Genomic DNA, 25,983 nt, shown 5'->3' on the forward strand with positions numbered 1-25,983 from the left:
TCTTTTCTGACTACTGGAATATTTATATTCCAACAGTGTCTTTCATTAAAAAGTTGGTTGCAAAACTAACATCAATCCTGTCTGCTGTGGCAGGTAAGAGTCAGCCTGCTGCAGGAGTTATGGGACATACTTCCTCTCCATCCTTGGGAATGCCTTGAAAAATCTTTTAAAACTCATAAACATGGTATTTCCAGTGCTGTTTGAAATTTAAGACACAAAGATCTGAAATGAGACACATGCTTGATTCAATACAGGAACAAGGCAATTTAGTGAAAACTGTGTTTTACTCCCCCACAGGTCTAAAGGTTGCCAAGAAGGGAAAAAAATCAAATACTGGAGTATTGATGTGGTCAAGTGATGGGTCTTCTCAACTGTTCTTCTGGTGTTCACACAAGCTGCTGTGCAATCCTTGCAGTTCAGCAGCTAATCTGGTCTATTCTATTCTACTGAATTTGTTTTAACAAAAAGAACAAATGAGTGTCATCCTATCAAATTTACTATGCAGACTACACATTTCCAGGAGTGATACTAGATATGACTATTTGGCCTATGAAGAAGCAGTACAGAAAGCATCAAGAGACCTAAGGCAACTGAAGAACGAACAAAAAGGAAAGAAAAAAAATAAAATAAAATCTAAGTGTGGAAGAAGAAAGGACCTAAAAACTATCACTAATTGGCATAAGGGAACAAAAAAATATCCTACAGTTCATTTTTATAAAAAGATTGGTTGTTCAGGAAGTGAATGTGAGTAGACCAGTAAAACCTAGAAACCCATTTTCCTGCCCAGTTTGAACTCTCCATACCTATCTAACTGGATGTCCTGCAGTTCAAAGGACATCTTATTAACATTTGTACATATACACCAGAATTAGCAGCAAAGGACATGCCTTGGGAAGAATGAATACATAAGCTATATATCAATATTTTTTATATATATATAATTATTATATATATATAGTATGCTATTCAGTAGAGCACATCTCTCCCTGTACTGAAGGTCCTCAAATCTATTGAAAGTTCCTGTCTCAGAAACACAATCGCTCATAGTAGCTTAAAGGCCAAGGAGATCTCCCCAAAGACATCATGAAGACCTGAGGAGACTTTTTTCCTTTTATTCACCAGACGAGACTGAACAGGCTTGAGACTGCTTTTTGGGATTCAGTGGAGAAACAAATATTCAGGAAGATGGTGGAGATGATCTTTTGAGCAAATGTAATGTTGGATGGCACTGCAAGCAAAAAAAGAAAATACATTTTCTACCTTGCCAGAGTTAACAGAAGAGGAAGAAAATTTAAATCCTGAAAGGGAAACAGCTATATGGGCATGTTACAGCACTTGAGCTTTGGAACTGGCAGAATGAAAGGTGACATGGCATAGAAGAACCCTACAGATAAGAAGTAGGCAGAAACACAGAACCTTGCATCTCAGTAGAAATTTAAAAATAAAATCAAAGGTGGGTTATTTTCATTAGTTGCATACTGCTGCCCTGTTATGTGTCAGGGTCTGGATACTGTTATGTAAGAAGAAACTTCCATCACTGTTAAGACCAGAGTGAGTTTAACTTCAGCAAAGAAAATTGCTTCAATTTCTCTACTGGAAACACAGCCTCTGCCAATGTTGAAGATAGCTTTGAGAATTCAGGAGTATTAAAGAGGCTAATGTACTTGAGCTTTGTTCTAATTACTTTTCTTAATAAGTTTTGCTGGACCACTAAGAATAGATGCTGTCCTGGGAACTCCAGCACTCAATCACAATGGTGTTCCTCTGCATAACCTGCGGCAATCAGGCAGCAGAACTTAGAGGCAGAATTCCCAACTTGGGCGGCAACTGCATATAGCACATAGATCTTATTGTCACTTGGCTGCAATATGAAGCTGCCCAGGGTCCCTTCCACTGAAAGCTAGGCAGTCATAAATGGACATGTACCAGACTCATTATTTCATCCTTATTTTTTGTTTGCTTTAACTGCTTTTAAAAACAACCTATGAAAAGCATCCAAATTATCTTTTTTTTTTTTTTTTTTTTTTTTTTTCCTCCTTTTCAGAAGAACAAAGAACAACCGGAATAAAAAGAAAGCAGCAGACACACTAATTTTAGTGTGGAGTATTTGCTCTTTTAGCAATAGATTCACTGATCTACATCACGCAGTTATTAATTGCTCGTGCATGTAGAGGCATTTAGGACCATCCCTTATTCAACTGTTAGCATTTATATGAACATTCAATGCCTCTACCTACTACTCCTCAATGCAGTACATCACAGAACCAAAAACTGCATTTGCTTTTCTCATCAAATGCATTTATCTCCATGAGATCATACCTACACAGTCCAATTCCCATTTCAGAGAAGACTCAAGTGCCCTACTGGGGAAAAACAAAACCCACTCAAAACTAAGGCTCTCAAGAGGAAAAAGAATGCATGGGTGTTATGAACAGGTGAATGCTATGATTCTGTGAATTTCTACTCTGAAAAACATACTAAAGTTCAGGATCAGAAGTCTCCAACTAGAAGTTTTTGTCTAAATTTCTAGTTTTACACAACTAAGATTCAAGATTATCTATCTCTCTTCTACGTCGGGTTCTTCAGCTACTGGAATGGAAGGTGTTAACATGGTGATGTAGGGAAGAAGTACTTTAGTTAGATGTGTGGAGTTTGAGTCACAACACTAAAATTCCTTGGTGTCTAGGAGAACATCATAAACCCAGTGTTTTCAGTAGTATTGTTTTCCTCCTGAAAACATGGCTCTTCCACAACCCAGTGTGGTAGGAAGCTTCAACACCCATGTTATAACTCATCTACTAAATCCTCAGTGTTACTACCAATCAAGAATTTTAATGAAAATAATATTATAACTAAGAAAAGGGTAATTACTCCAAATTTATTTATAACCCTCTCGATTACAAATTTTAGTTTGACTAGTTTCAGTGGCAAGCTATTGGAAACAACAGCACTAGCTTGATCATCAAAAGGCCATAATTTTCAGTGAAAAGTACTCCAACAGAAGCTAACAGTGCTGGTTTCCTGTATCTGAAAGCTACAGTACTGGGCCTTATAGTTTCATTTTTATAAGCTTTATAATGAGGGTGGAGAGGATATGCATTCCATTCTTCAGCTGCATTTTTGTTCCACAAAGACTGCAATTTTCAGTCTCTTGAAAATGTAATTATAGATAATGTTTGCATCAGTGGCAAGGACACAATGAGCACACGGGGCATGAAAACTCCACTCAAATCACATCCTCTTAGGTTACAAAGATTGTCTTCTGCCAACAGTGGTGGCATTTCAACAAGCTAACATTCAGCCACTGTGGTTTATACTAAGCCATACATACATTTTGCTTTTACTTTTTCCCTTATTCCATTCTTTGCACAGGGAACCTACATAAACCAGAACAAAGATTAATTTGAGTCACTTTGAAAATCTGATGTCTATAAGAATTTTAAATACATTAAATAAAAATACAAAGGTATACCAGTACCACTGGTTCAAGTGACTGTGCATTTTGCACTTGTAAATCAGCAAACAAAAAGGTATCAATGCTGCAAGAGTGGAAGACACTCTGAGACAAACTAACCAGGTTCAGGTTAAAAGTCAGACTGAAGACTGCTTCAAAGCTAACGTGATCAGGAATTTTAGGAAAAGAAATTAAGCATTTTGACTTGGTCAGAAGACCCACCCAGAGTAGATTATTTTTAGGGTAATATGAAATGTATGTATCTGATATTAAAAACTAAATCTGTATCAGAAGAGCTCTGCTTCATACAAGTTAATCCTATCCTAAGTAAAAGTGATTTGTGCTTCTATATTCACTGTAATTACTTGTCCATCTCAATAGTAAACCAGAATCAGCCTGAGGCATAAGTGATCTTGATGTTGCTTTGGTGCTACTTTCAAAATAACCATCCCTTAGAGAACACTGAGATCCTTGACTAAGTAAATTAACCTGCTTTCTAAAGAGAACAGTTTTACAGAGAGAAAAAAAGGTGCGCATTTTCACATCAGAACAAAGAACCTGCACAGTATCCCAAAGTCTTACAGATGATTAAGTGTGAGGGGTAGGCAGACCTACAACTTGATGCCACAAAGTAGTCTCCAGTCAATACAAAGGAGTGGGAACAATGCGCAGTCAGCAAGCAGAGAACCTCACCTCACTAAAGCTCACAATTAAACAGCAAGTCTTTTGATGCTATTAAAATTATCGCCACAACAGATAAAGATTACTTTTTGTAAAAGAGGAAAAAAAAAAAAACATGAGAGGATAAATTAATGCCTTAAGACCCTGAAGGCAAATCAAGATAACTCAAAAAAAGTATCTACTTAACTTTCTCTTTCACAGAACATTGTGATTCATAGAAATAGGAGCAGCAGTGGCACTAAGTGGGAATCCTAGCATGCAGCTACCAAAATACTTTTATTCCAGAAACCATGGGATAAAGCACACAGTTGTACTTCAAAAGCAAAGAGGTAAATCAAATTTAAGCTCTTGTCACACTGAATATGTCTAATCAACATTAATTTTTGTCTTTATTTGTCCACAGTGCAGTTGGATCACAGATACAGAACGCCTGGAAATCAAAGGGAGTCTGATGATCAACCCAACAAGCCTTGGATTCAGTCCTAAGTTATTCACAAAACAGCTACTTTCTGGAATCAGATCTCAGAGCTGTTTCTAAACCATACATGCTGGTTGAGTTTTACCACCAGGTTCACTGTATATAAAGTCAAACACTTAAGGAAAGGGTCATAATCTACTGAAGACTGTGTACATCTTAATGCCTCATCTAACATGCAGACACATATACTTACTATATAGGGGACTAGTGTCCCCATAGAAGTTTCACCTAGACACCTCAACGTTGAGGTAACTGCTCACACACAAAACCTGTCAAAGCTATCATTTGGGAGAATTTCCTAAAATTTTATTAAATTTAAGTCCTACAGAGCTTAACCAGGTCTTCTTTCAATACTCAATATTCCTGGCTCAAACTCCCAGTTTAACACATGGAATTAACAGATGTCCTTCAGAAAGACATAGTACATAGATCCACCGTGATTTGCATGGGGTAAGTAGGGCAGCTTGTGTGAAAAAAAACCTACAACCATGACAGTGCATTTGGTTCATAACTGTTGTATGAGACTGTTAAAAAACCAGAGCTGAGAGAACCTAATACAATTCCAATATGCTGTGTCAGTGAGCACAAACTGAAAAGAATGGTCATACTTGCAGCAATTTTCAAGATGTAAGCCACTAGCTGGATAGTAAGAATATAAAATCATTAAGCAGTTCAGATCTGAATTTGAGGTGGTTTTCCACGTTCAATAGGTTTCTCTTACCTCTCTTATCAAAGAGGGGGAAAAATAAAGTACAAGTTTTGCAGGTATTGATAGGAACTTCTTCCACCAGAGAAGCTGGGTAGGAATCACAGAGGTGTCTGTCTGAATATTGAACGGATGGAGATAAGGGATAGCAGAGCAGGGTAGTTCTTATCTTGCAAGGTAGGAAAGGGAGAAAGGCTTCTTGTAGGCATGCAAGGTGGAGCACAGCACGCTGAAGGCTCCCAGCATTTTAAACAGATACAAGCAGGGCAAATGGCGTATGTCAAGGACAGGGAAAAATATGACACGAAGTAGTTAGAGACTGAAAAAAGTAATTTAACTATGTTGGTGGATTTTTAAAGCACCAGATGCTAAGGTTCTTCACTGATTAAAATAAACATTTAAAAAACAAAAAGTTTCAGAGAGCTCTATGAGGGTTTTCATGGTTTATCCAATCCTATAATATGCTATAAAAGGGCTTTGTTTGCTGGTTCTTGGCAATGTGATTATTTGCTGTTAAATATTTACAGATTTTTTTGCCCAAAGAGTTTTGGAGAAGGAGAGGGAAGTTGATTTATTTCCTTCTAAGTTTCCGCGAAGCCTTCCAGGTTCACATTCAGAAATTATCAGCAGAAGTTTTGCATTTTCTGGGATTTGAGGCTTTGCGTGGCTTAAACATAAAATCTTCATTCCTGTTAACACAAATGATGCTCCACTTTTTAAATATAACATTAATTTTACATTATTATTTTCTCTGCTAAGTAATCCTGAATTTGCATCTTTTATGAAAGTCTGCCTGAATACATACCTTCCTCCCCTGCCATTTTCTTCTGCATATCTACCTTCTGCAATATTCATCTTACCCAGGAGCTGGGCATCTTTCAGCTATAAATTCCATATCTGTGGCTTCAAACTAAACAGGATAATCAGAGACCTGACTGGCTGAAATCAGCAGCAGTCCTCTGCATTTCCTTTCCCACTTGAGTAGAAATGGAGTGCCGAGGGAAGCTCAGAGACCTTCAAATCCTCTGAAGGCCAGCAAAGTAAAGAACTCTAAGTATCCCCTGATGTGGAGGTGAGGACAGAGGAAGCAAAGAGGCACAGAAACGGCCAGAAAGTCTCTAGCTCCTGCAGAGCTTCCAGGTAGCAATATGAGCACCTTAGCAAGCTGAAAATTGTTCCTTTCTGAACCCTAGTGTGTATCTTGCGCTATGAGCAGTCTACTGTTCCTCAAGAAAGACACAAACAACAATGCTGCTGCTGCAGGACCTTTCCAAAATCTAATAAACTGTACACTCAGGGGCAAGAAGAAACAACCTAAAGGAGCCTGAAATAATCCTTTGAAAAGACAGGGATCAGCCAATGCTGTTGCAGACTGCTTGGGCCAAAGTAAGCCTTGTAAGCAGTAGTTCTGGCCGGAAAACAGATTCTCACTCCTTACTCCTGCATCACTGCACGCTTGTGCCAAGGGAAGGTTTTGCAGAGAACACTGAAGAGTTTCTGCTTTCTTGACGATGACAGCTAGGAACCCTATGTCCACATATAGGGCAGTGCTGTAACAGCCAGAGCAGGGGAAAAAAAAAAAAGGTCAAAATGACACAGATTCCACTCCTAAGTCATCATGCTCTACAATACATAATAAAACATACAAAGACTCATTCCATTCCAGTGAAACACCCCAGGAACAGCACACACAGAAGCATGGTAGAAAAAAATGTATTAAAGCTCTGAAGTTTGCCTTTTCTATACAGCCTTGTCGTGAAGATAAATACATGTGGTCTAGCAAGTGAGATACCAGACTACACTTAAGGAATAATGAAATTGGGCAAACACAATTGTTTTAAAAATCTGTAATATAGTGTGAGACTTTCTTTGACTATATCTGAGCACTGTTATGAAGCTGGTGCATTTACTCTTTTCTCCACAGACAGTAAACCAATTTAAAAGGAAAAGTTGTACTCTGTCTTCTGCAGCCAAACAATCGAGATGTATGTAGGTGAAAGCTGTGAGCCCTCAGGCACTGAGATGAATCCTTCTCTCTGGCAAAGGGCAAAAGGTTTGTCAAGAACAAAGGAAACTCCCTGCCCCAACCTGAGATGCATGACATCCCTCAAAAGAATAACCTGCCCAATTAAGACTGACTTATCTTCCACTTCTTCATCAAAATGGCAAAGCAGTCTGCTAGCAAGGTAGAATAGTATCTGAAATGTTAGTTGACTTATGTTTCTATGTTGAAGTTCACTCAGAAGTGAGTGATGGGAAAAAACTGAAAAAGCCCTCATTTATACAATTGCAATTCATGGTTCAGTGCTGGACAGCCTGGCAGGGGATGCAAAGCCCCAGCATTATGCATTCCTCATTCAAGCCAAGCTCCTTTAAAACCATTGGAAGTTTGGCTTGAACATGGATTGCAATCTATAGTTGGTAATAAAATATCAGATAATGGTGCTTTATGTGTCCAGAGATTGCCTGTTTCTAAGAATTGCTTCCCTTGTCATCTATTTTTTCATGTCCTGCAAAATTAAGTGCTAATTTTATTTCTTCTTCTTCTCCCTCATCCCCTCCCACTCAATACTGATCTCTAGAATAGGCTAGCAACTCCAAACCTGATGGAGAAAGCCAATGCTTACCCTACAATCCTAAAATTTCAGTGCTTCAAGAAAGAAGTTTCATTACATGGGTCAGTTTAGGACAAGGAGAATGACTTTTGCAATTTTTCCCTGAAGCGATCACCGTGACCAGAGGCTATCCACTGATTAGGCATTTATGGGTTTGCAACAAAATCTCTGAAGCAGCCCCCAATCAGGACATTTTCAAGAATCAGTTTTAAAGACCAAATGCATACTTAAGTAACGTAACAGCCATTGTAATTTCCCCCCTTTTTGTTGTTGTTTGGTTGTTTTTTTGACAGCAGGGGGTAAAAGTAGTTTGAATAGGCAAGTTGAAATATTAAAACAAAGTTTCTAAACAATAAATGCTTGAAAGAAGAACCTGAAGTAAATAAAGTAATTCAGAAATTCATTTACTGACTAATGACATGATCAGGTTTCACAGAATGATAGGGGCTAGAAGGGACCTCTGGAGATCAGCTAGTCCAACCCCTTGCTAAAGCAGGTTCACCTAAAGAAGGGTGTACTCAAGAGCATCCAGACAGGCTTTTAATTACTGTAGAGACGGAGACTCCACCAGCTCTCTGGACAGCCTGTTCTAGATGTTTATACACAAACATTGCAGAGAAAATGATAGATTATTTTTTAGCTCTGGAAGATTTCCCAAGAGGATCAAGTTGAAATCAAGCAAAACTGCAGCCATCTCGCTTGCGATTCCTACAACGCTGTTTGAAAACCAGGTACAGAATAGGGGTTTCTTTAAGTGATAGCCACTGGGCATGGAAAGTATTTGACAACTATTCAGATTCTCAATGCTTGTTTGACAATCCATCTGTAAAATATTAAAAAAAAAAAAAAAAATTTAAAGAAGTGCCTTTATTGATAAAGAGCATAGCTAGATGTCTCTCTCACTGGCAGCAAACTGCAGGGGAAGGCTAACAGCTCCAAAAAATTGAGTGAGTCAGGAAGAAAAAAATTGAAAAAAAAAAAAAAAAAAAAGGAGAAAGGAAGAGAACACTTGATTTTGCAGATTTTCAAATACAGTTTTCCTCTGCCAGAAGTTAATAACTTTCAATTACCTGGGTCTGTTTCATGCAAATAAAGTGCAATTATCTCACACCAGGCCAGGCACCCTTGCTGCCACCAGAGCAAGTGCTACTGAGGTCTGGAGTCAATGACACAAAAAGTGGTGGGTCAAGAAATACGAAGAGCATGTGCATATTAAACAAGATGACGGCAACATGTTTTTGGATTAAGATGATGAAAGATCATAATTATTTTTCAGGGTTATGAAAGAAAAGATAGCTCCTGTATGTGTGACTCACAGTCAGACTGGAACTGTTTTAAAAGCTGTAGGATGTAGAAACAGTGTATAAGAAAAATCACAGTATAGTCTGGGGCAGAAAGGGTCATGCTTAGCTCGAAAAGAACTGCCTGTTCTCCCATCATGGAGATACCCAGCTACACACACCAACTAAGGGGTGTGTGCACCTGGACATTTATCTCTTACCCATACAGCAACTCCACTGATGTCTAGAGGCCAGTATATTTAAGGGGAAAGAAACTTTAGAAGTTGTAAATTAGCATTGCTGGGAAATAGTCACTGTTAAGACCTTCTGTCAGGACTTTATTTTCTTAATGATGCTAACCTACACAAAAAAGGGAAAATAATAATGATTGGTAGATCACTGAAGTAATTTTCATAACAGATCTTTTGCTGTATCTCTGAAACAGCTATGGTAGTGAACTTTAAAACCCCAGAGCATAATCCACAGAAGAGCTTAAGAAATTAACAGAGTTCTGAAAAGTCATAAACCAAAATACTCAGGTTGTTGTTGTTTTTATAGCAAACATGAAGTGGCTCAGCTCATACAGACTGACAGGGTAAAAAAGGACATGAATTCCCTGTGTACTCCTTTACACAGGATGAGTGCATCCCTGGTGGGAGCAGGGTGAGCTGGGCACAGCTGGACACATTTATCTTCTTTTTGACTAACCTGGGCACAGCTGGACACAATCTCATTCTTTCAAGCCTAACCAAAGGCAGCAGGGCTGGAGCGTTTACAGGCACAGTCTAAGTCTTTCCCCCATTCTAAGACATAAGCACTTTCCTTCTCATGTGAAATACACTGCCCCGATAGTAAGGAGTAAGTAAAAAGCAAAAACAAAAAAAAAACACCCAACATTCAGGAGGCCAGCATGGATTCCTTCTTGTTGCTTTTGCACCAGTGGTTCTTCTGGAGCACTGCTTTTCAAATTGACTTCCTGGCACCCTGGCCTATTATCAGAACAGTGTGGCCAGCAACACCATAGCAGTGATTGTGCCCCTGTACTTGACATTGGAGAGGCCATGCATTCAAATGCTGTGTTCAGTTTTGAGCCACTCAATACAAGGCCACTGAGGTGCTGGATTGTGTCCAACAAAGGACAGTGAAGCCGGTGAAGAATCTAGAGCACAAGTCTTATGAGGAGCATCTGAGGGAACTGAGGTTTAGCCTGGAGAAAAGGAGGCCAAGGAGAGACCTTACTGCACTCTACAACTATCTGAAATGAGGTTGTAGCGAGGTAGGAGTCAGTCTCCCAGGTAACATGAGTTAGAGAGGAAACAGCCTCAAATTGTGCCAGGGCAAGTTTAGATGGGACAACAACAACAAAACAAAACCAAAACAACAAAAAACCACATCACCAAACCAAAACCACAAAACCTTCTTCCCCTAAAGGGTTGTCAAGGACTGGAACAAAGTGCCCAAGGAAATGGTGGAGTCTCCATCCCTGGAAGTACTTAAAAGATGAGTAGATGGTTCACTCAGGGACATGGTTTAGTGGTGGACTTGGCAGTGTGAGGTCTGCAGTTGGCTCAATAATCTTAAAGGTCCTTTCCAACCTAAATGGCTCTGATTCTGCTGCTGTCAATTTAATAGGCAAGGAAGAAGCTGTCCCAGGGCAGAGAGCAGGCTCAAGACACTTCAGATGAGTTGTAAGAGCCAAGAGAACATAGCTGTTCTCTCCCAAATAAACTGGGTTGGTTGGTTAGGCGTTTTTTATATTTGTGTAAATACAAAGGAAAAAAAAATGAAATCACCAAAAATGTGCTATTGGTACAGTAGGCAACTCCTTTGTGAATTGACTCATTTAGGCATTCATTTAAATACAGTAATTAAGATTTAACACAAAACAGAAGCTGCTTTCAGATGTCATTTTGAAGGCCAGATGATCTCCTCTTTAATAATGTTATAATTTTTTAACTATTGTCAGATGATTTTTCAAGGATCAAGCTGTGAGCAGCGAGCTACACTGCTGAAGCGTACCCTATTTACGTACCAGAGTCTCAATGAGAGTGAGCTTGATTATTAATCTGTGATACAGGGAATAGAATAAACTGCACAAGGGAACCTCCGGGTGCTTTAGCTGGACGATAGGAGAGAAATTATAGCTTCAGCATCTGCCAGTCACCTTTTCTATTTAACACCATATGGACAAACACAACTGAGCTTAAGGTTGAAAACTTTTACAAGAAAGCCAGCAGCTTACAGCAAATGAAAAATTAAATCCAGGAGGGAACACAAGCACTTTTCCTTTCCATAGGCATGCAGAATGCAGGAACCCAGGGGAAAGCTATTAAAGTATGATGATTCTAAAGGGGAATAATTATTTCACAATTACTTGAGAACATCACATTTACTGCTCTAATTAGTTTTTATTTTCTGAATAGGCATTCTAGTTCCTTCATTTTTCTTACACCTATGAAGGTTTTTCCTGTTTTCCCGCTTAGCTTAAGAAAGCTTAGCATTGCTCTCCATGTGTAGTCTGTATTTTGTGACTTAAGCCTTGGGTTAACCTTGTCCTGCCACCAGTTTGTTTTAATCAAAGGAAAACATATCATGAGATGCAATATACTTTGCAATTATATGAATATAGAAGAAAATCTGCTGTGGGAAACAGTTTTTAGAAATTAAGGAAAAGCAAAACAAAACATCACCTTACAAGAAAAGGTTTTTATATGTTTAAACTATAAAACAATGTTTATTTCTCTAGAAGATGGCCTTACCAAAGTATACTCCTTCCATTCCAGGAGCTTTTAAAAACTAAAAGATTTTGTACACCTTTCCCCTATGGGTCAAATACTTTTATTATTAATCTATGAATTAATTATGATATTTGAATTGTCCAAATACTCATAAGCTATCAAACATCCTAAAATGCCAATGAAATATTTAGAGTTATCAAAGTTTTTTAAAGCAATCATAACTGATGATTAATTTGGATGATGAGTACATGTGGAGGAGGCTTAAAAACTTGTGAAATCATATCATAGGAAGTGGAAGATATATTTAAATATTAATGTGCTGAAAGTTAAATACTGAATGGGGGTCTAAGCAGCTCCTACAAGAGACAGGGAAGAAGGAACCATGAAATCACAATTACTCCACATCCTAAGACACATTTTCTTCTCTGAAGCTCTATGTCAACAATCAAGAATTTTCTTCTCCTTTTGCTTTGTTTCCCCTCTGCAGTAGCCCAAGAAGTCTATCATGTTAGCAACTTCAGTAACAAGTCATAACACTTAAAATAAAGCTATTACTCCGTCAATTTTAGAATAAAATGTTAAGGTGAGGATGAGTCTATGGACTGAAAAACTTGCTGATACCCCGCTATCCATTTTCAGTTAGCAATTCATGGCTTGATATTCTATGTAAAACCCCCAAACATATAGTTGAAAAATTATTTTTGACAGTAACTTGAGTTTTCCCTGTGGTGAAATTTAGGAAAGAAGAAGAAGTTAATTTTATTACCTCCAGTTTATGCTGGGAAAGAAGTCCTGTTTTGCAGGTTTAGTGCAGAAAGGAAAGTTTTTGGTTTTCTAATGTACAAGAATGCCCTGTGTGTGAATGACATCTCTTATTTATTAAACAATGAATATAAACAAATGGAAAGCACTCAAAATTGATCTTCACTGCCTTTCTAACCAGCGTACTACAGATGCATCTGATTTTGGATCATCTTGGATTAAAAGAGGCAGGACTTTAAAGGCTAAACACTTTTACACATCATTGCCACACAACCCACGCAGTTGCACACACTGCTTTAAGCATCACATCTTTTATTGGCATTATACCCAGCTATCAAAAAACTAAAGCTAAATTTGAGTTTGTCTCAGAAGTAACAAACATTATTACCCACTTACATTAAAGGCAATCCCAGGCAGTGAAATGTCTAAAATGGAATGGAAAAATCTTTGGTGGTATTCGGTCCTTGAGGACCCTTCCAACCCTAACAATTCTATGATTCTATGAAATCACCAGTGGTGGTGGGGTGTGTGTGTGCTACAATGATCAGTGTTTAATTCTCAAAGCAATCACTTTACAGCCATCCACTTGGCATGTTCATTTAAGTCAGTGAAATTACTAAGCAAATTACATTGAACTCATGTTTTATAACGGCACTTAGTAATCATTAACCCTCTCATACCCTGTCAAAATATACACACACATTTCCACTTCTATGTTTTTCCTTCAAGCTTATTTCTTCCTCAGTTAACGCACACAGGCCATGCACAGCATCTCTCAAACAACTTCTAAGCCTTTAACTAAAGCACTAAGCAGTCTTCTTGCAAGCATTTACGAAGACTAGAGTATTCAATTTGCCGTCTGCCCTCAAGAACAAAAGTTCACGCATCTTTAGGCTTTGTATAATATAACATCTATTTTTCTATGCTGTTTCATTCATTATTTTTTATTAGTAAAATTCAGTCACTGAGTACACTGATACCATGCAATTTAATGTTATAAATACTCTAATGTTCTATTTTACTTATATTTAGCTAGATAGTAAAAGAAGTAAAATTGGGAAGGAAGCAACACTTAAGAGCAATTAAGTCTCACAGAGGTAAGAGCATTTTAACTTCTACTATTATCATCTGGCAGTTAACTTCTACAATAGATATGCATTGGAAGTTACTCCTTGAAAAATTCTCCTTCTCTGTTGCTTGTTATAAGAATGGATGATTCTGAAAATAATATCCTTTACAAATAACTTTTAAACGTGCAAAGAATGGGAAGTGTAAGTGATACTGTATGGTGCCGATCTCCTAGAACATATGACACACCACAGGCATTAAAAAAAATAAATTCTAGTTCTGCAAATTTCTGCTGTGAAAGTGTTTTACATATATCTTGGCAATTGCCTCACTCCAAAATAGGATATTCCTAAGACTGAACTAAGCTATGCTCAATGGCTAGACCAGGTGGTGAGGTTAAAAGTTTTGTGCAGCATTGTAACTTGGAGCATGCTCTGCGCTGTGCCACCCTGCTGAGCACTGCTGGTGTCTTGCTGCATGTCTGGGGTGGGCCAGCTAAAGGGTAAAGTGTATACAAGCCTGTGACCCCTTATGCATAATCAAACTGCATTCTCATCAGCACCGATTAGTCCGGAGAGCTGGGGACTTGCAAACAGATGCATGTCACCACTTGACTAGAAGGACAAAATAAAGATGTTCTTCAGTAATGAACTACAGAGTTGTAGAAAAGCACTGTAGCAAAGCTTCCACAGACAGCATTTAGTTTCAAGATTTTATTTTTTTAGGAATAGAAGCTCCCTTAGTTAATAGCAATTTAGCCTCAAAATTAATTTGTATGCATGACACATGATCCCTCGAAATCATACATCTTCACAATTAATTAGATCAGCAGCAAAGCAAAGCTTGGTTAACACAAGGAAGCACATCACAACAAAACCACTGACAGTGCAGAAGGTAAAGTGTGGGGTGTTTTTCCCCCCTTCAGGAGATTACAAAGTCGTCCCCCCCCCAAATTTATGAGAAACCAGCACCAAGTCCTACAAGAACATGTGTATTTGCAATTCCATTATTAAACTACCATATTTAGAGATCCACTTGGAAGTTGACATAACTCTAGAGCAATTTTCATTTCTTTGGACACACATTAAGATCTGCATCTGACAAACACTGACTGTGTCTCAAGCTGTGTTAAAATATATTAAGGATGCTTCCCACAGAAGAGAAGTATAAAGATAGCAATACAGGCGGAAGAGTTCAACATGATACTTCCCCCTCGAGGAGCAAGTTGGAGATAAAGTTATATAAGCCTAAGTGACAACAGGGTATCATCAGCTGCAGTTAATAGTGCCCCTGAGCTTGGAGATGTTTGTTAGCAGTATCTTTTCTGACTGCCTGGAAGGACAGCAGGTAGAAAGTCTAATCAAAGCTGAGATGACAAAAACAAGAGAAAGCTCAGCTGTGGCAAGTCCCTATAGAGTGCTGCAAAACAAGCGGTAGGTATCTTCAGCTGCAATTTTGTACCTTAACACTAAAACCTATACAATTTCTATGCAAAAGGTGAGAAATAGCATGTTTTTCAAAACCAACTGCTACCAATAAAACCAGAGATCTTACAATAGGAAAAGCAAACAGCAGAGAACTCATTTTAAGATCACAAAACAGAGACAACCTTCAGCATTTACACAGACACTTTGCCGTCCTTCAAGGACCATAAAAATAGTGTAAATCACCCACACCATGTAGCTTCTCCCCTGCCTCTTTTTTTTTCCTCTCCCACACACTTATTAAATCGAGCTGTCTGAACAGCTGGCCACTACTGACTATTCACACAAAACCTCGCTGGTGCAAAGGAAAGCACTTCGCCTCAGGAGAAAGTTTGGTTGCCAGTAAAGAAGGTAATAAAAGTCTGAATAGTCTTAGATGGGGGAACAGTATGCAACCTGATTTGTGCAAATCGCAGGTGACAGTCTCTGGAGCACGCACGGGTTTATTTACACTTGTAACTTAAGCGCTGCCTAAACCAGAATAGCTCCAGTACAGAGTCAATGCCAAAGCCTCTCACTTCATTCTAATGCAACTCAAACCACATCTGTCACCTTGATGAAAGAAGAAAAAGCAGCTAAATAAAAAAACAAAACCCCACACATTTAGGATACTGTAAAAACCCAGCATAGTCCTCAGCCTTCCTATCTTACAGCATGTGACTGTCTCTTCATTTCCACCTTTTATTTTTTCATATAAGGATTAGGTTACCTGAAAATCCCTGTCAATGCCCAAGAGAGTGATAATAGAAACTTTCAGATTGAGATTAATGAAGCAGAAACAGGCTAGGGAGAATACTTATTTCTCTAAAATTCCAGCATCCAGCACCTTCCGATAAACCTTATCCCCAGTTTAATTGCATGTAAAACGCTCATCCTCGCCTTAATTAACACAGTCAGTACCAGGCAGCTACCGGGAACAGGAAAAAAAATAATCAAAACAACCAACCAACCTTGCTTTCTGACTGGTCTTACTCCCTGTGGCTGCTTAGCATTTCAGTGCAATTTAGAAACTGACGAAGCTTTTTGACAGGGGATCTTTATTCTGCCGGGGAAGGGCTGGGGCAGCTCGGGTGGGTCCGGGCTGCGTGCAGGGGACAAGCGTTTGCGGCGGAATTGCCGCTGGGCACGGAGGAGCACTTAAAGCCCTGAGCTCGGCGTTGCTCCACGTTGCATCAGCAGCATATAAAGCCTCCCTACTTACCCTGCCGCCCCTCGCCCGCCTTTGCCGACCTGCAGGAATACTAAACACGCAGCTCCCGCCTTCTCGAGAGAGGGGAGGGGGGCGACGACATAGAGCCCACCAAGTGACTTGGGAAAGAGATGGGAGGGAGGGGGGAAGAGGGGGAAAGGAGGGTGGACCCCCTTTTCCAGCAGAGGGGCGGACGGTGCGGGAGGGACCCAACCGATGCCCCGCGGCGAGGGATTCGGTGCCGGGCGGCAGGGGGGTACCCGGAGTCGGGGCAGGGAGCGGGGGGGTGGTGTATAGCCGGTGTAGAGCCCCGCCGCCACTTACATTCTGTCAGAGACGAGCAAGCGGCCGTCGACCATCATCTCCGGAAGGAAATCCAGCTTGAACGAAGAAGTCATGCTGGGCTCCGGGGACGCCGCGGCGGTCTGGAGGGAGGATGCGGCGGTGCTCGGCGGATCCCACAACTGCGCCGAGCGGCGGAGAGGCAGGCACAGGTGCGGAGGCCTCCCCGCGGCAGCCGCCAGCCCCGGCAGTTGTCACATTTCTCTCCCCCTCTCGTTTTTTTTTTTTTTTTTTTCCGCCAATCCCCTCCGAAATCGACTGCTGAGGCAACTGTCGGTGGAGCGCCAGGTGCTGAGCGGGGAGGCGGAGCCATCTCCCCGCTGCGGCTCCCCGTTAACCCCTGCGCCCCCGGCGGGGCCCGCCGCCCCGGGGACAGGCCTAGCACCAGCACCGCGGGAGCACGCCCCGACCGGGACTCCCCGCGATAGGATTGGAAAGTGGGGCGTCGGGGAGCACCCTCGCCCGCGGCTAGCGCCCTGCCAAACTTTGTGGGCGGCGGCGTGGGAGGGAGGTAAGAGGCAGCCGAGCCCCAGCGCCCGCCCCCCTGCAGCCCCACACTCAAGAGTTTCATGTGGGCACCCAGCAACGTGTGAGGACGGGAGCATTGCTCCCGCGGAGTTAGCGGTCGGGACAGAGTCGGAAAGCCCTCTGCTTCAATTTCTACGGGCATACGCGAGTGGTTTGCACAGACCCAGTTCTTCCCGGTACGCTAGGAAAACGCAGCCGTCACTGCCAAACTGGGAGCATTGGGAGCATTTAGGCAGGTTGCTCAGTACGGGCGCTCTGTACTCCAGTGCTTGCCATTCAGACCTTGGCACTCATTAAACGCTCCGAGTGATATTACTGACTCGCGAGAGACTGGTAGTAACTCTCTCCTCAATGATCAAAAATAGGGATTTAAATAAATAACGACGGTAAATCCTTCCTCATGTCTGTAACCTGCCAACCCCGCTTCTCCTAGAGCTGGCCACAGCGACCACACAGAAGCGGCACCACCGAATTCCACACATACAAATAGCTGAAGCCACCCCCGTATCTCGCCCCCTCCCTCTACCACCCCCTGAAAATATGTAAAAATTTTCCTTTGCATCTCCAAAACCTCCTTGCTTCAATAGAAAGCAGCTCCAGGCAAAAGAATATTAACATATTTACGAAGATTACTGGATGATCTGAGCAGTCTAGACAGACAAAACGTTCCTCTGCATTGTGTGTGCTTCTTCTGAATCTCCCTCTCCAGGTTTTGTAATTTGATTTGTTCTGCATAATCCACACTTGGAAAAAAAGTGGCAGATGCAAATTAAAAACTACTACACTTAAACTTTTCAAAGAGATTTCTGAAATAAAATTAAATTGACCAATAAATAAGTATGCTATCAGTCTGGCCAAGTTTTACTTACATTTTGACCGATATCTATTTGATAATAAAAATACAGACCTGGTGAATTTTCCAAGCCCGGTTTATTGCAACTAAGAGACTTTCCATTTTAAAGAGTTAAAAGGAAGAAAAACCCTTCAGGCTGCTAAAATTTTTGCCTACTTTGCAAGTCTAAAGAAAGAAAAGGTTGACTTGGCCCTCAACATAATCCCCGTAGGACAGCTGCAATCCTAAACAGATATCTACAGTGGTATTAAATCTGCTCTGTTCTATATGTTCGCATACTGTCCTCATCACCATGGCACCTAAACATCTACGTAGAGATGCACAGAGCATCCCCTTTACTCAATTAATGGCAATTCCTGCACACCACCCATCCATTACTGCGTAAGACTGTACAGCAGATAAAAAATACTTGAAAAATGGCAATAAAAGGAGAAACCAGCACAATTTTTGCCAGCTGGATGCAGCCACCTGGGTTTTGATCTGAGGCATCCATGGTGCTTAATCCAGCCCAGAGCAGAGTTGGATTAATTTTCAATTTCAAAATCTTGCCAGTGCAGAAGGGGCAGGTTTTAGCTCAGAAGAAATACAGGCAGCTCAGTGAGGATGAAGATATTCTTCTAAGTAAGAAGTCTCCACCCCCACTTCAGCCTGTGCAGCTGGATCTGTAACTCTATTTTTTTTTGGTACATGCTTCAATCTAAGGGACTTCAGTCTCAGCAGCCTGTCACTTTTAAGGACCACAGTCCCACTGCTGCTGACTGGAAAGTAAATCCATGCTTTGCACAGGATGCAAAGGAGTGAGGAGGAGAAGAGAATCACAAATATTTTGCTTTAAATCTGCATATGGAATAGTGAGATCTATATAAATTTGCCTGATTTCACAAGGTGTAAGCGCTTAAAAATGCTTCATTAAAACATATGTTCTTTTGAAATATTTATTTTCCTTTTAATTACATGTGAATTAGCTGGAAGAAGCTGTAGGGAAGCCCTCTTACTGACTTAAGCCTTCTCAGCAGTTTGTTAAATTCTAGCCTCAAATCCCTTGAGGGAATAGTGGATTCAAAGCAGCTTTTAATCATACTATAAGGAGGGTGAAGTAGTATGTAAGTAGGTCATAGAGAAAGCATTACAAGTGCATAGGTTATTGCTTTAACAACTACAATGTAACACACTTTTCAAAGCACATTTGCTTTTGCCATTTAAAAGTTGGAGGCAAGAACAGGGTCAAATGCAAAAAGAAAAACTCTCTATGAAAGATACTGAGATATGACTCAAGGAGAGCTTTGCATTCAAATAATTGGGTTCTCAAACATAAATTATATAGTGTCTACATATGAATTAATTCTTGAATGAAGAAGGTGAGTAGTGAAAAGCAAAACCCAGCCCCTGAATGTTTCACGCACTGTTACAAGCTCAGTCCTTTGTAATATTAATGCCAGTTTCTTGACTGGCACATGTGTACTAAATAGCAACTTTTATTAAAAATGAAGGGAAAAATGGAATCTTTGGTCCGTTACAGAGGGAAATGGGGAGGGGGAATGGCAAATGATGCTGCATGAATTTTCACAGCATAAATCAGACAATAGATCTAAACACTGGCTTAGAGGAGCTGCATTATTGCTGTGCTATTGCTGCCCACCGATATTAAGCTTTTTCAGCTGGTTGAGCATATGGCAGTTTTGAGGAAGGAACCTTGAATTTGGAATCAGCAGTTATTTGGCTTTAATCCTATTCTAGCTACAAATGTCGCCTCCTGTCCATCTTCCCCTCATTTCACAGGCCCAGACCCTGCTTGTTTCCACATACTTTCCTCTTTGTGCCTCGGTTTCTCCATGCGTCTAAGTGAGGCATATGAAACAATTCCACCTCAAATTTGCAGATTAGTCACCATTCCAACAGCTTCTCAAACACAGAGCTATAAACAACTCAACCTTTGAATACTGAACACCTCTTAAGGAAAAAAAAGTACAGAAAGTTCAGCAGGAAAAAGCTGGGCTTGAGTGGTTGTTCTTGAGTGTATGAGCTCACTCTGGCATCACTGCCCATGGCTTTCATAGAACGAGTGGCATAGAGAGCAGACACCTCCTTCCCACCCAGATCCTACAGCCAAATCCACTGTGGAGCTCCCATCACATTCCCTCTCTGGACCACCTCCTTACCCTTACCTTAACTGCCATTCTTTTAATCAACTTCCCCCCCCCACCCCCAGTACCGGGCCAAGGAAATGCTACTGTTGGAAGTACTTCAAGGGAAAGTTTCTGAATGACTTCACTCTCTCCCAAGCCTGCAAGGCAGTATGAAGAGAGTTCAAATCCTCTGCTTTATTCCCCCCTAAGCCAATGAACATGCTTGGGATTCAGCTTATCTCTGGCATCACAGCAATTTTGTAACAGAGGCAGCAGAAACAGAGCTCAGCGATGGTACTGTAAATTTGGAGCAGGCTCAAATGACTTCAGCAGATCACTCAGGATCTTCCAGTAGTGCAAGGGGGTCTGGTCCAGATAGTGTTAGTGGGTGCAAATGAGGTGTTTGTTATCTTTTGCAAGGAAATAACCTTCCAAGGCAGTGATGAGCCTGATAGTAGTAACATGGCTGATAGCAGAAAATACAGCATTGTGCAGTGGGATGCAAGCCCACCTGCCTATGAGGGAGTGAGGATGCCCATCATCTTAACTTTTAGTAGCAGACTTCTGGAGGAACAAGAAAAGGAGGGGGAAAAAGAAAAAACAGAAAAGCAAGGCACACAAGTACAAGTTACACAAGGCATTTGGGTAGAGTTAATGAGCAGTGTGAAAACTGGTAACAATTAAAGCAAAAAGTAGTGTTTCTTTGCATGGCAAAAAGCAATGAACCAGATTCTGCATCATTTTGCCATCTGTGATTTTGATTGTTACAAGTCCATCTTGGCCAGTTAGATCTCTAGCACTGGAATAAATGTTTGCATTGTGAAATGTTAACCTTTCAATAAGGATCTTTTATTTATGGAATCATACACACAGTAATCTCCCCTTCAGTTTATTTTGAGAACAAAACCAATTTGCATATAACCATAACTCTTTAAAGATAAAATTACATTATTGGTTAAACTGATCAATGAATTTTAAGTATTAAAATGTAAGCCTCTTGTGACACTAGTCCCCCACTTCTAACTACAATAATCAGTAGATTTCTAACCAAACTGTACTAAGCTAACTAAACTAACTGTAGCTAATCAGGAATTTTCAGAAATAAACATCATTTAAAATTAGCCCTGTGAAAAGGTAGCTCAAATTAAGCATTTCTAGATCTTTCACTTGAAGCACATTGATATTATGTAAACTTGGTTGCTATAGTAAAACTTCCCACTCATTTCTTTTTTTTTCCTTTTTCCTATTTTATACCACTGAAGAGGTGATTTCATCCCACTGTGGGTATAAGGCCTTTGTTCCATTTTGTGGGCAATAACTCAATCTTTCTGAAAATGATTAGGCAAGATTTTATGGCACAAGATGTGATAGAGAGCTTTTAGGAAAGGCCTTTAATTTGGAGGACACCTTACTTTGTTAACAGCATACAAATACTTGTGATATTCAATCATGACCCCCAGGTCTAAGCCTGCACAGTTTCTAGTTCTGGACCTGCCCAGTGCCATTTGATCCAGTTGGACAATCCATGGTGCTCAGCACTGTATTTAGCAAATACTAAAGTAAAGTAGTAACAACTAAATATTTGTGTGACCAAGTCATACCATCCTGTTCTGTATTTACAACCTTATTGAAGACATTGCTATTGATCTGTAGGTATTGCCTTTGTGTGGTGCCTCGTGCATAGACACACAAGACCAAAGTTTTTGTCAACCCAGACCTACCTCAACTTGACAATAGTCATTGAGTTTTTTCTTCATTTTATCCTTGTCTATTTTTTTTACACACACACCTCTCCCCCCTTGTTTGTTTTGGTGTGTTTTTTCTTTTAGTGAACTGCCTTATCTTCTTACCCACTGATTGACACATTAACAACCACTACCCAAGCAGGAGAGAAACTGGGGCACTGCACACACTGGGCAGAGCTGGTTTCCTACTAGACAGCAGATGGTCAAAAAAAGCACCTTTGCAAACAATCTTGCTTTTGTTGGTTTTGACTATTGTGTTCAAGAAGAAAAGTATAATCTTGTATTACTTAGGACAGGAGGAATCGCACATCTGGTGTTCTTGTGTGTGTTGCTCACATGTGCCTTCACAGGGCAGGGGAAAAGCCCAATGTAACAAAAAACCCCATTTCTGCCTTGCATGTAAAACTACAGGAATGACTGCTAAGAGGAACAGTTTTTAGGAGACTGAAAGACTTCCCTCATTTTATATAAATTAGAGAATATTGAAGATTTGATTTGTGCCCAGCTGGTGAGGCTGATTATTGGGAGAGATGCAGGATCACAGAAGCAGGTGTTTAGGATGGGCTGAACACAGCAAAAGGCTGGATTCTGAAGGGCAGCTCCAACTCCAAAGACAATAGGCAAAGGAAAGTGTGAAGTTGTAATGTGGCATCAGCAACGCGAGAAGTTGGATAGGGGACATCAAAAGAGACATGAAGCCAAAAATAGACTTGTTTTAAAAAACAAATGTAAAGAATTCTGAGGGATTTATTATGCTTTTCACAGCAAATGACTGGATCTCACTTTTCCTCAAATTATAACATCTTAAAGGTAGGAAATTTCACAGGTCTTTTTTTCCCAGGTGTTCATTAAATGCCTAGCATACATCTCAGTCCTCAAAAATAACTAACCACCACTTTGATAATATGTAAAGCACCAATCTTTGTCATCATTTCCCACAGACAGAATCCATTAAACCTCAGACATCAAGAGACTCCAGAAGAACCTGTAAGGCATTCAGATGTGCAGAAAACTTCACTGCGCTTGGATTTCTGGGTATTTTCCCTCCCATAAATGAACAGTGTAAAATTTGCCACATAGGTCACATCAAAAGGTCCACCTAGTTCATGACCCTGCCTCAGATAATGGCTTGTAATGAATGGAAAGCAAAAGCATGAGTATGACAAGTACATTATGAGCCTTCTCATCTTCCAGGAATGAGTGGCTAAGGGACTTCCTACAGTCAGGGACTGCATCTGAACCAAGATGTTTAGCAGGCTTAAAATCACTGATTCAGTTTTGACCCCAAATTCTCTCTGCGAAAGGAACACTGATAAACCCAGAAGTCTATTACTTCCAGAGCTGCCCATTAAATAGGCTGCTCTTAACAAATTCAGAGATTTGGGGCTCAGCATAGTAAGCACTTAAGAAAACAAGCCATTAGTAACATTTCTAACGGGAAAAGACTGAAACCTGTGGTTCCTAGGGCAGGCATCCAGTTTGGCTTTTTCTTTTTTTTTTTCTTTTTCTTTTTTTCTTTTCTTTTTTTCTTTTCTTTTTTTTTTTTTTTTTTTTTTGTGAGAAAGGTTCTTTAGGGAAAATTTTGGTCACTTTGGATTTCTATATTCGGGGGTGGGGGTTAAGTGAGTTAAATGTATGTTCATTAGCTGTGCACAGACAAATCTCCATATGATTCATTGGAGCAGCACTGCAGAACACCTGGTGTTGCCGATGCAGTTCTGTTAGTGTTTTGTTATTTTTAAAGGGGGTTATATAACTCTCATTAAAATTAAATGTGGGCAGAAATGATGCAGGCAAATTCTCAAGCTTTAGAGTGAGCATCTTCCTCACAATTTAGCTGAAAATAGATCCTTTTTAGGCAGGAGAGAAGGAAAATGAAACCAAAAGATTGTTACAGTTGAAAATTGATTCTTCAAGAACTTGAGTTTTCTGATAATTTTCTGTTTCCTTTCTAGAAGGCCTCAATTCTTCAGATGCCGACCTGCAGCTTCCAGGAAGAGCGGGTGCAGAATTTGAATCTTAAATTCACTCCATAGCACAGCTATCATATCATCCACAGCTATCTACACTTGCAAGGTTCAATTTCCAGATGATCTACGTTCAGGTGCCCTTGCTTTTCTCTTCACTCCTCTATTTGCCTGAAAGGGATAGTAAATTCCCAAATCCTTTCTCTGATTTTCTATCATCTTTTACCCCCCTCCAGCCCTCTGCTCTGTCTTCCTCCTGGTGACAGACTGTTGTCTGGCATCCTCAAAGGCTGCTCTTGAAGATGACCTGCTGATTTGCTGCCATGGGAACCCCAGAGTGAGGACAGCATTTACCCCTTGCACACTGAAGGGCATGAGCAAATGTTCCCTGTGCCACCCCTATTGCGAGTAAAAGTTTGCCCTCCGCTATTTCTGAAACCTAAGGCTGTGCCTTAAATTACAAGAGTCCTGCAGCCTCTCCAGCATCCAGTAGTATCCACTGCTGAATTATTTGGAGAAAGGTGAAAAACTCTGATAGCATATGTGAGCATGCAAATTGCTTTTTAAAAGTAGTGGAGAAAAAGCTTAAGCAGCAAAGCATGAGACTCGAGAAAAACCCTCTCTAATGTAATGGCAGGAGGTACTATCTTCATGTAAGTGCTATATTTAAAACTTCCTGAGCAATTTTATTTGCAACCTTATTCCTCTGAGTCAGAGAGAGTTAACTTAAAATTAGGTTATTCTACTTGAATAAGGGACACAGGCTAGCACATCAACCACTGAGTATGCTACATGGAGAGACAAGCAAATAATTCTCTCCATTCCTCACCCTCAAACACAATTTAGGGTGTTTTAATTGAAATAGAAGGATCATTTTTACTTGGCTGCATTTTGCAGGGCAGCTTGTGATCCACACTATGTCAGTCTTGTCAGTGCACTGGCAGGTTTACAATCCTACAATACTTTCCTACTAAGCAGCAACTCATAAGAGTCTAATCCGGTAATGTGGGCTTAATGCATAATATAATTTCATGAACCACCTAGAAACTGAGTGCAAATTTGGGAGCCAATGCTTTCCAGAAATGTCTGTATAGCCATTAGTTCAGAAATGTAAAAGATGGATCTGTCTGATATTAGACCATGGAATGGTAACTGATCCTTGGACTGTCAGAGAAAATAAAGTTGTGCATGGGAGCAGCTAAAATCTTTTATATATCTTTCTTGAGCTGATTACCAGTTTTGCTATCTCTGTAGCTAAACTGAAGTAAAAGATAAGAAAACTAGGGTCCATATCAAAATTTTTCAAAATTCATGCCTCTTTTTGTCCAATAAAGATAGTTAAGCTTCAGAGCATCATTAACTTGCCAAGAACAGAACTAAAGTGACTTTAATTGATACATTTACTTTCTCTGCAGAGTGAAACAACCCAAAAGCAAAACAAATGTTAAAAAAAAACCCTTTTGCTACAGCAAGAGTATTAGAGGAAAGAAAAAAAAATCCTGTTTTTACTTCCTCTGTGAGGATGCCAGCAGTCCTGTTTCATAAACTCCAGTGATTCATCACCATCCCAGGCAGCCAATCATTCGGCAGGTCAAGTAGAAATGGGTTGTAGAGCCAGCAACTCCTCCTGCCCTGATAATGCATGTCATTCCAGGCATGGCGACATGCTTTCTCAACAGCTGCCATTTTCAGTTACCTTTTCTATGGCTGACATACAAGTAAATGTGTTGGAAGCAGTAAAACAGTCATACGAAAGCAGTTGCAAAGATAAATAGCACCTGCATGTGATAATCTCTAATGTCATTAGAGAAGAAAGAAGGATGTGTTTTGAAACAGAATTTCTCCTGAAAGCACCACTTGACTTTGGGAGGGTTTACGCGCGTGTACGTTCATGAGACTGAGAGGGGGGTTTTGATGATTTTTTTCCCCCTAGAATAAACATCCAGACATTTATCTTGGTTATAATG

General features: G+C 40.3%; 1 protein-coding gene across 12 annotated transcripts in view; it reads right to left on the reverse strand.

Annotated features, from left to right (window-relative positions):
* The window catches only part of CELF2 (CUGBP Elav-like family member 2), a 496,995-nt gene that overhangs the window by 239,213 nt on the left and 231,799 nt on the right, over nt 1-25,983 (reverse strand). Inside the window, exon 1 of one of the 12 annotated variants that reach the window (XM_068168615.1) lies at nt 16,780-17,630. The exons of 8 other annotated variants lie outside the window; for them this stretch is intronic. In XM_068168615.1, the coding sequence (XP_068024716.1) occupies nt 16,780-16,853 (74 nt within the window). In that variant the 5' untranslated portion in view covers nt 16,854-17,630. Of the gene's footprint in view, nt 1-16,779; nt 17,631-25,983 lie in introns of those variants that run through there. 3 more of the 12 variants (XM_068168627.1, XM_068168620.1, XM_068168633.1) reach the window with 3 other exon arrangements.

Source organism: Melanerpes formicivorus, unplaced genomic scaffold (assembly GCF_026170545.1).
Source record: "Melanerpes formicivorus ecotype bairdi unplaced genomic scaffold, bMelFor1.0.p_v2 SCAF_3, whole genome shotgun sequence".
Lineage (NCBI taxonomy): Eukaryota > Metazoa > Chordata > Aves > Piciformes > Picidae > Melanerpes > Melanerpes formicivorus.